At 40.1% G+C, this 15,110-nt stretch overlaps 1 protein-coding gene across 3 annotated transcripts in view; it reads right to left on the bottom strand.

Moving 5' to 3' along the window:
• The window catches only part of PARD3 (par-3 family cell polarity regulator), a 1,299,417-nt gene that overhangs the window by 542,467 nt on the left and 741,840 nt on the right, over nucleotides 1-15,110 (bottom strand). For all 3 annotated transcript variants that reach the window (XM_030199049.1, XM_030199057.1, XM_030199066.1), the window contains exon 15: nucleotides 10,712-10,859. In XM_030199049.1, the coding sequence (XP_030054909.1) occupies nucleotides 10,712-10,859 (148 nt within the window). The remainder of the gene's footprint in view (nucleotides 1-10,711; nucleotides 10,860-15,110) is intronic.

Here is a 15,110-nt window from a genome sequence, read left to right as displayed (position 1 = left end):
CTGCCTATGACCCACAGAACACCGTCCCCACTGTCAAGCATGGAGGTGGAAATGTTATGTTTTGGGGGTGTTTCTCTGCTAAGGGCACAGGACTACTTCACCGCATCAATGGGAGAATGGATGGGGCCATGTACCGTACAATTCTGAATGACAACCTCCTTCCCTCCGCCAGGGCCTTAAAAATGGGTCGTGGCTGGGTCTTCCAGCACGACAATGACCCAAAACATACAGCCAAGGCAACAAAGGAGTGGCTCAGGAAGAAGCACATTAGGGTCATGGAGTGGCCTAGCCAGTCACCAGACCTTAATCCCATTGAAAACTTATGGAGGGAGCTGAAGCTGCGAGTTGCCAAGCGACAGCCCAGAACTCTTAATGATTTAGAGATGATCTGCAAAGAGGAGTGGACCAAAATTCCTCCTGACATGTGTGCAAACCTCATCATCAACTACAGAAGACGTCTGACCGCTGTGCTTGCCAACAAGGGTTTTGCCACCAAGTATTAGGTCTTGTTTGCCAGAGGGATCAAATACTTATTTCCCTCTGCAGAATGCAAATAAATTCATATACTTTCCACAATGTGATTTTCCGGATTTAATTTGTGATGTGCTATCTCTCACTGTTACCAATAACCTACCCTTCAATTATGGGCTGCTCATGTCTTTGTCAGTGGGCAAACTTACAAAATCAGCAAGGGATCAAATACTTATTTCCCCCACTGTACATATACACACTCCACTCCAAATCACATATACCCACAACAGATACTCTCCACATTAGGAGTCACTATTGAGGAAAAGGATTTAGGTGTCACTGTGGGCATTATGTTGAAATCTACAGCAGTGGCCAAAAAGCAAACAGAATGTTAAGAATTATTAGGAAAGGAACAGAGAATAAAACAGCAATAATCATAATGCCTATGCATTGCTCTGTGGTAGGACCACATCTCGAGTGCTGTGTGCAATTCTGGTAATCAAATCACAAGAAAGATATAGTGGAACTAGAAAAGGACTAGAGAAGGGTGACCAAAATGATTAAGGTGATGGAACTACTCTTATACAAGGAAAGACTAAAGAGGTTAGGGCTCTTTAGTTTGGTGAAGAGACAGATGAGGGGAGATAAAACAGAAGTCTATAAAATCCTCAATGGAGTGAAACAGGTAAATGAAAACCACCTGGTCAATCTCTCAAAAGGACTAGGGGACACTCCATGAAGTTACACAGTAGTACATTTAAAACAAATAGGAGAAAAAAAATGTTTTCACTCAGTGAAGCTCTACAACTGATACTGGAGGAAGTAGTAACAGCAGTTAATGTAAAAAGGTTTGGATAAAATCCTGGAAGAAAAAAATCCTTAAACCGTTATTAAAGTAGACCTGGGAAAAGTCACAGCTTATCACTGGGGTGAAGTAGCATGTAATTTTGCTACATTGTTGGCCTCTAATTGTGACCTAGACATTATTATTTTTTTACCTACTTCTTGAAGAAATTCACCCAAGGAGGTATAAAGCAAGAACAATCCAGAAATAGGCAATAGACAATTACAACAGTATAAATATTCAAACAACAGTACACAGTATGGCACAGTAAGATACATACAGTGTCAACGCAATACACAATAAAAGGTATTAACAGACAGCATACACATACACTGCCCCATACTTCCTGTTACCCTACTGAAATACTTCACCACGCTCCTCACTGAGCTCCTCCCACAAATGAGACTGGATCTGACAACCATGGAAGGGGAAACACAACATCATGTATTGCTATAAAAAGAGAGTGCCTAGAGTAGTACAAAACATTATATGGCAATAGACAATTATTTTCATGAAAGACTCCGGAGGAAATTAGAAAGTCATGGGATAGGACACAATGTCCTATTGTGGATTAAAAACTGGTTAAAAGATAGAAAAACAGAGAGTAGGGTTAGATGGCCAGTATTCTCAATGGAAAAAGGTAGATAATGGGGTTCCCCAGGGGTCTCTGCTGGGACAACTGCTTTTTAACATATTTATAAATGATCTAGAGATGGGAATAACTAGTGAGGTAATTACATTTTCTGATGACACAAAGTTATTCAAAGTTGTTAAATTGCAAGAGGATTGTGAAAAATTACAAGAGGACCATACGAGACTGGGCATCCAAATGGGAGATGATTTTTAACGACAGCAAGTGCAAAGTGATGCATGTGGGAACGAGGAACCCAAACCATAGTTATGTGATGCAAGGTTCCACATTAGGAGTCACCGCCCAGAAAATGTATCTTGGTGTCTTCATTGATGATACATTGAAACCTTCTGCTCAATGTGAAGTGGCGACTAAGAAAACAAACAGAATTAGGAATTATTAGGAAAGGAATGGAAAACAAAACTGATAATGTTATAATGCCTTTGTATCGCTCCATGGTGCGACTGTACTTTGAACACTGTCTGCAACTCTGGTCACAGCATCACAAAAAAAGAAATAGTGGAATTAGAAAAGGTACAGAGAAGGGCGATGAAAATGATAAAGGGGATGAGATAACTTCTCTATGAGGAAAGGCTAAAGCAACTAGGGCTCTACAGATTGGAGAACAGACGGCTAAGGGGAGATGAGGTTTATAAAATACGAGACTGGGAGACTGGGCGTCTAAATGGCTGATGACATTTAATGTGAGCAAGTGCAAAGTGATGCATGTGGGAAAGAGGAACCCGAATTATAGCTACGTCATGCAAGGTTCCACGTTAGGAGTCACGGACCAAAGAAAGGGATCTAGGTGTCATCCTTGATGATACGTTGAAACCTTCTGCTCAGTGTGCTGCTGTGGCTAAGAAAGCAAATAGAATGTTAGGTATTATTAGGAAAGGAATGGAAAACAAAAATGAGGATGTTATAATGCCTTTGTATCGCTTCATGGTGTGACTGCACCTTGAATATTGTGCTCAATTCTGGTCACCGTATCTCAAAAAAGATATAGTGGAATTAGAAAAGGTGCAGAGAAGGGCGACGAAAATGATAAAGGGAATGGGACAACTTCCCTATGAGGAAAGGTTAAAGCGGCTAGGGCTCTTCAGCTTGGAGAAAAGGCGGCTGAGGGGAGATATGATACAGGTCTAAAAAATAATGAGTGGAGTTGAACGGGTAGATGTGAAGCGTCTGTTCACGCTTTCCAAAAATACTAGGACTAGGGGGCATGCGATGAAGCTACAATGTAGGTAAATTTAAAACTAATCGGAGAAAATGTTTCTTCACTCAACGTGTAATTAAACTCTGGAATTCGTTGCCAGAGAACGTGATAAAGGCGGTTAGCTTAGCGGAGTTTAAAAAAGGTTTGGACAGCTTCCTAAAGGAAAAATCCATAAACCCTTATTAAATGGACTTGGGGAAAATCCACTATTTCTGGGATAAGCAGTATAAAATGTTTTGTACTTTTTTGGGATCTTGCCAGGTACTTGTGATCTGGATTGGCCACTATTGGATAAAGGATACTGGGCTCGATGTACCTTCGATCTGTCCCAGTATGCTAATGCTTATGTTTTTAGAAATGAATGTATTTCATTTGCATAATGGGTAATTATTTTCTCCCAAATTAGAACTTCTTAGTTATGGCGAGGTGTTATTTTGCAGCTGTAGCTATAATCTTCTGAAAGACCTGTGCTAAAATCACTACGGAGGCATCTTTAGAATTTTTATTGGCCTCTTAATAAAGTGTGTTAAGCACTCAAAGCATGAAGTAGCATCTAACAGCACCACGCTGGCATGACACAAACAAATGGCACACAGTGGAATAGCATGGACTGTGCCTTGCAGTTAAAACACAAATTTACTATGTACTGTCACCACTGTTGATAGTATGGATACTGTAAATTCATCTGTGCTATTTGTCAATGTACTTGATGCTTTATAAAGGTTTTTCTGTTGTAAATGTACAGAAGATACTGGAAATACCAACAATTACCATAGAGGCTTTCCTGTAGTAGTTTGGGCACTTATCAATTAGTAACTGCAAAACCTTATCACACATTAGTAAAAGGGCCCCTTAGGTGCTATTTGCATGTGTAAATATGTGGATAACAATTTTGGAAAAGATGCTATTTATATGCAAATGCAGTATCACAAAGAAATGTCAAGGAGGCCAATTCTAGGTGTGGTTTGGGCGTATGTGTATTATATATTTTAGAATAGCCCTTAGAAAATTTCCCCACTTGCATTTATATCTGTTACAAGTCACACATAATCCTTGCGCTAAGTTTTTGTTTTGACCTCTGACTTGAAAGACTGCTTGAGGTCACTGACTACCACCTCCTTTCACCAAAACTAAGTTTCAGGTCTTCCCCTCCTTATTCAGCTCCCACTGGACCTGCGGATTTACAAAATCTACCACTTGCATGCACAAGTAGCAAAACCATATCTTATACATACATGTAGTAGGGATGAGTAGCCAGAAAGGTTTTCTTTCGTATTGTTTCCCAACTTGTTTCAGGGAATGTTCATTTTATTTGTTTGGCCATTATTTCATCACAGGAGCAAAGTCAATGAGTGTGTGTACTTCTGAAAGACAGCACACTGTGCAAATAGGATGCACTCTTTCTGAAAGAGCATGCATGCACGTACAATGCTTTGCAAATGTGCAATGGGTGCCCTTTTTCCAAACAATGTGCTCTTTCTTGAAAGTGCACGATAAATTATCGGCAAATGATAAAATATTTATTTTTGTGTTTTTTCAGTTCATTTTCATTTGATAAAGTCGCTGGCATTTCCTATATTGTTGCAAACAAATGCCCATCCCTAGTATGTAGTGCTGTTTACATATACAAACCCCCTGGTGAGGCACTCTTTTTTGAATGTGTTGTTGCACGGTGCCAAAATATACATGCTACATTGGCAGGACTAGCATAGTAAATGACACATAACTATACACAATAACATTTCTTTAGGGAGTAGGAGGGGCTTGCAATTATATTTCTAATGTAGGGGTGCCCCTGATAAATTTAAGAAACAAAATATAAGTCCTTTTTTTTTTAGATTCGTATTAGCCAAGCTCAAGTCATAATGCATTCTAATTTTATGGGATTTTCCTTTAAATAAAGAGGTTGCTTCATAAAGAATACTTTTTAACTTCAACAAAAGGCCCAAATTCTACATCAGACATTTCACTTTGCTTCAGATGATATAAAAAAAAAAAATTACTCATATGTACTTTGATGACAGACATCCAGAAAACAGAATGCAAAATCTGAGCCATAAACATGTCCACAAGAAATGTGCCAAGTATTTTTATTTATCCCAGTGAAAATTTGCTTGCAGATCCACATGAAACTGACTTATTGCTCTGTTTACACTTCAGTGTAGGTGTTTCTGCCTGTGCTTGTTTTATACAAATGAAAGCAGAGGGAAAAACTCCTATTATGTCTATCCAGCCAAAACACAGACACATTTAAATAGAAGATTCCTTTACAGCACAACACCTTATATATTTTTTAGTACTTTTCAAAAAGCATACATAAATAAAACACTGCCAAGTATCCAATATCTAAACCAGGAATTGTAGTTTTACATTATATAGCATGTCCAAGTTTTCCAGACTATACGTGCTTTACTTCAAATATAACTAAAAAGATCTCTTATTTTTTTAACAAATCAATATTCAGCTGCTAGCGATGAGTGCTTTTCTAAATATCATTTGAATGCATAATTTAATGAATTAATTAGCTGCTAATTGTCCATAACAACCAATTATTTGCTTATTTGAGCAAGCCTACCCTAAAGATCCTGTCCTGCCTCACTAACCTCAGGACACTGCTCTTATGGACTGACCCATTTTTTATCTTTACCTCTCCACCCCGCTTATCCCCTTCCCAGTTATTGTACTTGCCTATTTGTAATTTAAATATTGTAAGCCACATTGAGCCTGCCAGCGGTGGGAAATTGTGGGGTATAAGTGCTGTAAATAAATAAATAAATACATTATTGGTGTTAATTTGCCCTAATTGGTAATCATGCACATAATTGCCATTAGTCAGTATTCTATAATTTGCACACCCAAATTCCAAAGCATACAACTTCAAGGGGAGTATGGACCTGGGAGAAGCATGGGTGGCTCAGGAGTATGCCAGGCATGAGACCTAATGGTTTGCAAAGAGAACATTTTGAATTATTATTTTCTGATGTGTAAATTGAGGTCAAGGATAGATCTTAGACCCCCTGATTTCTTGAGTATCAAAATATATTGGGAGTATAATCCCTGGGAGTATTCCTGAGGGGGAATTGACTCTATGGCCTAGATGAGTAGACGAGACTGAATTTCTTCTTGAAGAATGTCTAATTGTTGAGAAGGGTTTATGTTTGTCAAAGGAGGAGATGAGTTGGATTATTGTAGAAAGTTCATCAAGTACCCATTAAAGATGATTTTGGGTACCCATCTGCCCATTGTTATATTGCACCATGCTTTTGAAAAATGATGGATTCACCCTCCAGTTGCATAAAATGAGGAGTGTTCTTTGAGATTGACGTTTGAACTGAAGATTAAGCCTTGTGATCACATGGTCTTTGTCTTTAAAAGATTGAGGAGGTTTCACAGGATTTTGTCATGAGTACAGATGATATCTTTTCTTATAGTAATATTGTGAATAATATAGAGTGAAATAAGTACGTAAGTATCGCCATACTGGGAAAGACCAAAGGTCCATCGAGCCCAGCATCCTGTTTCCACCAGTGGCCAATCCAGGTCAGGAATAGGAATAAGCTGATCTTCTGTAACCAGAATTTAAATCTGATGAAGGGGCAGAGAGTTCCTTAACAGTTGTAGAATTATCTTTTACCCGAGAGACTGCATCATTTACTTTATCCTCAAAAAGACTGCCCCCTTGAGAAGTGGATCTGCCAGTGTATCACAAAGATCTTCAAGTAACTCAAAAGCTCTGAGCCAGGTCACTTGCCTAGCTGCTATAGAGGTTGCAGCTATTCAGTAAGCTACGATATTTTTGACACAAGCATTCATTGCACATAAGATGAAAAGTTGACTCCTCTATTTTGTTGATGAAAGGGAGTAAGGCATCAGATATTTTAGAAGCAAGAGCATCTAGTGCTTGATGAAGTTGAGAATGTTGAAAATGTAAAATTTGAAGTTCATATTCAGCTATTCTTGAAGCCAACATTGCTCCAGATGAAAACATTTCTTCATCTATATCTAAATTTTTATGATTCTTCCCAGGAGGGTACTGAGAGATAGATTTAGGTGGTTTTGCTCTTTTTCATCACTGCTTCCAACACCACTGAGTAATGTGGTTATTGATGTTCCTCAAATCCAGGCTCTGTCTGAACTTTATATATAGCATCTAGCCTCCTTGAGATAGATTGAGTTGAATAAGGATTCTCCCAGATTTTGGATTCAAGAACTTGTAAGACTGTATGAACAGGGACAGCAATAGGGCCTTTAGTGTATCAATGGCTATCAGGTGGCCTCAAAGTCTTTCTTACTCATACTGGTAGCTTTTGTTTCCAGGGCTAGTCATTTTATAGTTGATTGAACAAATCTAGAATAACTGATATCCTCCAGAGAGATATCTTGTTTAGGTTGATCAGTCTCCAAAAGAAAATTCGTACTGGTAGAAGGAGTAGGTTCTGATGGTACAGGAAAATCCACTTATTGAGGTTCATCTTCTGAGGAAACATTGTCTAAATTTTGAGGAGATAGCAATTATCTGTGAATGACTAGGAGGAATCAAGGATGGTGCTAGAGAAGGATTATGAGGCAAAGGCAATGGTACTGCAGAAGGATGAGGCAGAAGAGAGGCAGCTGAGATCTGTGTTGTAGGACTGAGACAAGTAGGCAGTAGCAATATTTTCTGGAAAAGCTGTATTGCAGACAGGATCGGGCTAATTTGTGTGCAAGCAATTGCATCGTGAGACTGGAGAGAAGCAAAAGCTAAAGGCAGGTGGCTACTAGAAGTAGAGTGCTGGAGCTCTCCCATTTTTATTTTTCTTATTTTCCTGTTGAGGCTGTAAAGGCTTTTGCACTACTGTGGGAGAGGGAGTCAAGTGCCTGGAAACCTTTGTTTTGACCAGAACTGATGAGAGTTTAGAGGATACAATAGCTTTGTCACTGCTCGGCTGAGAAAGTCTTTTTTATAGTGCGGCTGGGTTGTCAATTTGCTCTCCGGCTCTTTTAATAGGTTTTACTCTGCAGTGTGAAGTTGCCAGAAGAGACGGCAGTATTAAAGGTTTTGCATATTTAAAGGAACCTGAGCATTGTTGGTGCGTGAACCCTTTGATCCTCACATGGAGCCCGTTAGGTCATTCTCTAAGTGTACTGCCAACTGAAGAACTCGCTGGTACCAGTATATGGCCCCTTGAGTCGGCATAGGTCTTTTCTGCCATAATTCTGCTTTTTTCACCTGTTCCACTCCAATCAGTATTTTATAGACCTCTTTGGGCGTCCTCAACTGCTTTCCATCGCAGGGACGACCAAAGTTCATGGGGGCGTGTCGGAAGCATAGCGAAGACAGGACTGGGGCATGCTTAACTCATGGACGTCCTCGGCCAATAATGGAAAAAAAAAGGGCATCCCTGACGAGCACTTGGCCAACTTTACTTGGTCCATTTTTTCTTGCAACCAAGCCTCAAAAAGGTGCCCAAACTGACCAGATGACCACTGGAGGGAATCGGGGATGACCTCTGCTTACTCCCCCCAGTGGTCACTAACCCCCTCCCACCCTAAAAAAAAAAAAAACTTTAAAAATATTTTTTGCCAGCCTCTATGCCAGCCTCAAATGTCATACCCAGCTCCCTGACAGCAGTATGCAGGTCCCTGGAGCAGTTTTAGTGGGTGCAGTGCACTTCAAGCAGGCGGACCCAGGCCCACCCCCCCTACCTGTTACACTTGTGGTGGTAAATGTGAGCCCTTCAAAACCCACTGTACCCACATGTAGGTGCCCCCCTTCACCCCTTAGGGCTATGGTAGTATTGTGCAGTTGTGGGGAGTGGGTTTTGGGGGGGCTCAGCACACAACGTAAGGGAGCTATGCACCTGGCAGCAATTTCTGAAGTCCACTGCAGTGCCCTCTAGGGTGCCCAGTTGGTGTCCTGGCATGTCAGGGGGACCAGTGCACCACGAACGCTGGCTCCTCCCACAACCAAATGGCTTGGATTTGGTCATTTCTGAGATGGGCATCCTCGGTTTCTATTATAGCTGAAAGCCGGGGACGACCATCTCTAAGGTCAACCTAAATGTTGAGATTTGGGCGTCCCCGACATTATTATTGAAACGAAAGATGGACGCTCATCTTGTTTCGATAATATGGGTTTCCCCACCCCTTTACTGGGACATCCTGCGAGGATGTCCTCAGGAAAACATGGGCGTCCCATTTGATTATGCCCCTCCACATCTTGTTGGGCAGACTGGATGGACCATTCAGGTCTTTATCTGCCGTCATTTACTATGTTATCATTATTATTATTATTTTTTAATTACACAGAGGTCAGCTGCCAAGAAGTGGTAAGAGGGCTGCATTTCACTATGCAGAGCAGAAAGAAAAACAAACTGAGGAGAACAGACGTGTCACCAGAGTGGGAAGATCATCAAGACACAAGATTGGCTGAAAATTAATACAATCAAGCTAGAGGGTGGTTCTGGCCAGGCAGCCTACAGAGATGAATTACCAAGTGTGTCTGCATTATCTATGTCCAAGGAGAATGCCTTTAACACACGTTATTTGCCAAAAAGCCTACTGCATAAAATGGGTCCTGTGGCAAGCAAGGCTCATTAATGGCGTTGGTACATAATAACTTTTAATAAATAATCATATAAATTAAAATAATGATTTGAGGATTCTATAGAAGAATGCTTCTCAATAGGCTGAAGACCATGAATTCATATTATTACGATAAGCACTGAGAATGTAGTAGATTTAAGGGTTGTTTTTCAGCCTTGGTAAGCAAACTAATACCAGAATTTGAGTCTTTTAATGTCAGGAAATATTTTAATCAAACAAGCTTTTCAAATGTGAAATTTAAAAATCCTTACTACCTAATGGTGTGATCATCTGCTCAGCAAATTTAACTACTCCTTTGGCAAAGAAAAGTCTTTATTAACTGGATCTGTTTGTGGAAAACTGAATTGCTTCAGAGCAAGTATTGAATAACCTCATTGGCCACCAGGGACCAAGCAGACTGTATGGTGCTGAATCCAAACAAAGGATGCAGAAAATTACCTACAAGATTTTGAAGCTAATGCTCTGAAAAAATAGAAAGGCAAGCAACTAAAGCAAAACACCCCAAAGCCCTATTAAGAATAAATGAGCTTTAGTTCACTCATTTTGCAAGTTTTTTTTTTCCTGTTTGTTTCTGGTAAGAACTGATCAGTGCTGCTTCTTTTGTTTTGTATGAAGTCTCAGTGTTTGAAGTATGATACTGTAGTTTGTGCTGAACAAAACATCACTGATCCTATGGAGTAAACTAGTATTCTTAGTTCAGATGTCAAAAAAGTGTCTTGAAACTGCCTTGTTTATCCTCCACCCACTCGTAATTTGACTTTGCAAATCAATTTACTGATTTGCACTCCTTTACCATTACTTAGATTGCTTGTATGGAATGTTAAAAACAAGACTCTAAAAATAAATCGGTTACTACAATTGTCAGTTTAGTCGTCCGCATTATTTAATCTATTAATTGCCCTTCAGTAAATCTCAACAAACAAAACAACAGAATACAATTAGAAATCTCTACTCAACTCACCCATTATCCTTACTGCAGCATTCCTTGAGGTTGATTCGTCAAGATGCTCAATGCCTGAGTAAAGTGAATGCGAAATTCTTCGTTCTCTATCATCTAGCATAGTCCCTCTAGGCAGCTCAGGCACATGAGGGCTCCCAGGTGACTCCAACTGTAAAAAAAAAAAGAGAATTGGCATTGAAAGCCTATTTAACAGCATGTGAGAAAATATTAATAACTTGCCTAAGGTCTGCACACAGCTGGGTACCAAATGAGGAAGAACTTTTGACCCTACAACAAAATAATCTACATTGACAGCTCTGCTTAATAACCAATTTCCTATATCAATTCACCCTCTACCTCAAATGGCGCCTGCCATATTTCAAACCTTTCAACAAGGTAACCAGAGAGGGGTAAGACAGTATACACAAACAGCAAACAGAAAAGAAGCACAACTGGGCCTTCAAGACTGAGACAACAGGAGTCCTTTATTGAGATAAGTCCCGACACGGGCCGTGTTTTGGAAAACACAACGCCTGCCTCAGGGGTCTCTGACAACTAGAAGAGCCAATTTAACAAGGACTTCTTAACAAGTCTTGGACGTTTAGGTTCCCAAGTCAATGCAGATGTACTTAAATACCTTCTGAGACAGGACAAGCTGCCGTTACTATTGTATTGAGAAGTGGATCAGGAAGCTGTTTGCCTGGTGTGCCGAGAATCCAGGCATCACAGGTCTCACACTGTGGTTCCCATAGAGGAAATAAATGCTACGGCTTTCATACACACATACAAGCTGCATATAGGAAAGCCATGTGTAGCTTTTTTATTTCCAAACATCAGCAGCACAAGCGCCGGGCACCATTCCTTAGCAGGAATTGGCTGCCCAAGATAATCGCACAGACTTGCACTGAGAAGCCCGAGCAGGTTCTGTCGATCATCTCCATGGTGCTCTTCAGCCCGGTAGCAGGGAGTTGGGGCTGCAGCAGTTAAGAAAACCAAGACAGAGTGAGCGCCCACCTGGAAACACCTGACCTGCTACTACCTGGAGCCTATCATACTGTACAAAGGCTCCTTCCACATGTTGGCAGGGGCCTCTGAACTGTGGTAGTGCTACATTCACCCTTGGATCCTCCTGTTGACTGCACCGCCAAGCAGCAACTGTCATCAATAACAGCTCCTGACTACCCATAGAAATTTCATCCATTCTGTGCATTGCTTGGAAAATGGCTGTGCATCACTCGGAATGCACATTTGAACAGTAATAGCTCATTAAAATAACTTTGCATATTATTCTCATTGGCTGCTACCATAACAGGAAAAGAGCCCGCAGAATCCCTTTGTGCATGTCTCTCTGAACTCCTTGCTTGCTAAACCAGATAGAACCAGTTAAAAAAAAAAAAAAAGAAGCATGTTGCTGGCTCAGTACGTTTTGTGCATAGGTTTTATACAATTTGAACCATAAAATTCTACAGCATGTCAAGCCTGTCACTTTCTGACCATCCATCCATTCCAACCATCCCTCTCCATCTCCTCCACCACCACACTCCCTGCCCTTTTCCTTTTAGACTACCACAGGAATGTTATGATTCAGTTATAATTTTCAGTATTGCTATCTTTTGCTAATTTAATCCTGAACTATGGATGGAAGTTTGAGCTCCCAAAAGCTAGTCAAAAGCGTAGGCATTTTAGAAAGGTGAGGTACCACTGACATATGTAAATCATTGGTTCCATGCGTAAATGGGCATATATGTGTAAATAGCAATTACAGAAGAGCTGCTACTTTCACATGAATACCCATGGCAACCACATATTACAAGGAAGAATATTATGGGTACAGTTTAAGCAGGCTTTAAAAGTATAGGTGTGTTTCCCTTTTTGCAATTGGCTCCTTAATTGGCTTCTTCTGATAGTGTAGCTTTGTGAATGTCTGGAACTCACACTGGTGGTTAACAACATTTAGACTTATATAAGCAAAGCCCCAAAAGAAGCTGCTCACTTTCAAAATGTTTTCTTTTTTTCTATCATATAAGTGATCCCACTGTATGTGCAAACATAATACATGTGTTTTTACTGCACTCATATATATGTTTTACACAGGGCTTTTTTTGAGGGGGTACTGAGTACCGGCACCTTCTCCATTATCTGCTACAATTCACCCATAGACCCCAGGTTTTAATGAAAGATCTCAGGCTCTAAGCACCAATTCTGCCTTGTCATAGATTCTGTGACTGGTTGCAGGAGACCTGGCTGTTGTGGGGTGTGTCCCTCAGCAATCGCCCACCCCTGAAGGGTGGCCTAGCATTTGAGTACCGGCACCTTTTTTTGCTAGAAAAAATGCACTGGTTTTACAAAATGTTTCTACATTTAGGGGGTCTTTTACAAAGGGGCACTAGCGTTTTTAGCACATGCTAAAAATTAGTGTGCGCTAACCATGTAGACACCCATAATATTCCTTTGGGCATCCACACAGTTAGCGCACACTAAAAATGCTAGCGCACCTTTGTAAAAGGAGCCCTTAGTCACTTGTAAAATAGAATGCATACTGTGAACTAGTGTCATAAGCCAGACTGCAAATTTTGAGTGAGTCAACGAGCAGAATGGGTGGGCATGATGCATTTACTCTCCGCTCCTGGCTTCCTGCCTCCCCTCGCACCATGCCCCTCTAGCACAACAAAATTTAAATACCTTAGCTAGAGAGGATCCCTAAGCCTTGCTAGTTGAACACATCACAAGGCCTCTACAGAACTCCCCTCAACCAAGGTCAGTAGTCAGTGGCAGTCAGTTGGAGCATACGAACTGAACATGGATGGGGTGCCAGCTCAGGAATGCTGCTACCGACTTCTAAGCTTGGCTGAGGGAAGGTGCTGGGGCACTTTGGATATCTTCTGCTGGCAGAGCTGGAGGATCCCCGCTGGTTAAGGCAAGGGTGCCCTGCTGCTAAGTGAACTTGGGCCAAAAACCCAAGGCCCACCCCATGACTACCCTGTATATCCACTTCTATGAATGTGCTGACCTGGGTTGTTCCTTTTTAATTCTAGATGTCCTATACAAAATTGGGCTTAAAATCTATTAAGGCAAAGCAATAAAAATACTGTGTTTTATTTTTTTTGTAGATTTATCGTATTTTGTTTTAAAATTGATCTTTACTTCTGTCATCCTATTTTAAACTGCGGTAGATATGAGAATTAGCAAAAAAAAAAAAAAAAAACCCTCACAATTGTAACTGTTAGAAAAATAAGGCCTGAGACTGCACGTCTGAAGAAATATTTCTATACAACAATAATGAAATCTTTTATATTATAAGCTTCGTTAGGAAAAAATTACTGTTGCCTAGATAATCCACAGATATATATACAAAAAAGGGTCAGAGATACATTTTTATTGGATTAACTTAATTCATCAGTAACAAGTTTTCCTCTTCATCAGGCCAAAGAAAACACAGCACAGTTAGACTGGATTTAAATGATACTATAATTTTGGTCTTATGCTGCCTGTATGTATCATTACAGTTCACTAAAGGGGGTTGACAGAGGTGACATGACAGTGATAATGAAACTTTACAGCTGAAATGATCTATATCAGGTAATGGGTGAGAAAGTCAATGTCTCTATTAAATCCCTATATGTTTGTTTTAAAGTCTTTGATCATCCTAATCTCAAATATTTTCATTCTTGTATACTCAAATTCCATCTAAGTTCCATGATTATGCCATTAATGAAGTGATCTTCCTTTGAGAAATGTTTACTTAAGTGTCACACTGTCTTTTTCTATGTGTTATTTTAGGTCTATGAAGCCTGATTCTGGTCCTTAATGTTTGGCATATATCACGGATGAAGTATCCTTCTTTACATTTTCTGCACTGGATAATATACTCTATATTCATCGACATTTTATTCTGAATAACTGTTCCATATGGGTAGGTGTGTGGTCCTGTGATATGTGCTTGAACAACTTGCTTCCTGGTGGTCTTTCAGGATCTTGTGCTATTTTCTTCTATTTGGGTTTTATTTGTAATTTATTCCTTATAAGGTTTTGTTTCAACTTGGGCAGTTACAAGTAGGGATGTGCATTCGTTTGAAACATTTCCCATGTCATCTTTACCCTGAAAAGACAGGAAAAATTTGAAATTTTGTTCTTGCTTTTCTGTGCCAAAAAGAGTGTGCAGAGTTTACTGACACTGCCCCCTAAAGAAAAAAAAACAAACAAACAAAAAAACTAAAAAAAGAAGCTAAAAGTTTCCCATGAACAACATGGGATAAACAAAATGAACATTCTGGGGCAACACATCCCAAGTTACCAGAAGACTAGAACTGGGGAGCAGAGAACATTTCCTCCTGCAGTACTACTGGTTTAGTCTTTTGTAGTTTTTCTTAAATTGTTTTAGTTCCAGAACGCATGTTACAGCGAGTGGTACCTGCTCCAT

This window comes from Microcaecilia unicolor, chromosome 1 (genome assembly GCF_901765095.1).
Source record: "Microcaecilia unicolor chromosome 1, aMicUni1.1, whole genome shotgun sequence".
In the NCBI taxonomy this organism is placed as follows: Eukaryota; Metazoa; Chordata; class Amphibia; order Gymnophiona; family Siphonopidae; genus Microcaecilia; species Microcaecilia unicolor.
The sequence above is the reverse complement of the archived record's forward strand: the minus strand, read 5'-3'. Positions and strand labels throughout refer to the sequence as shown.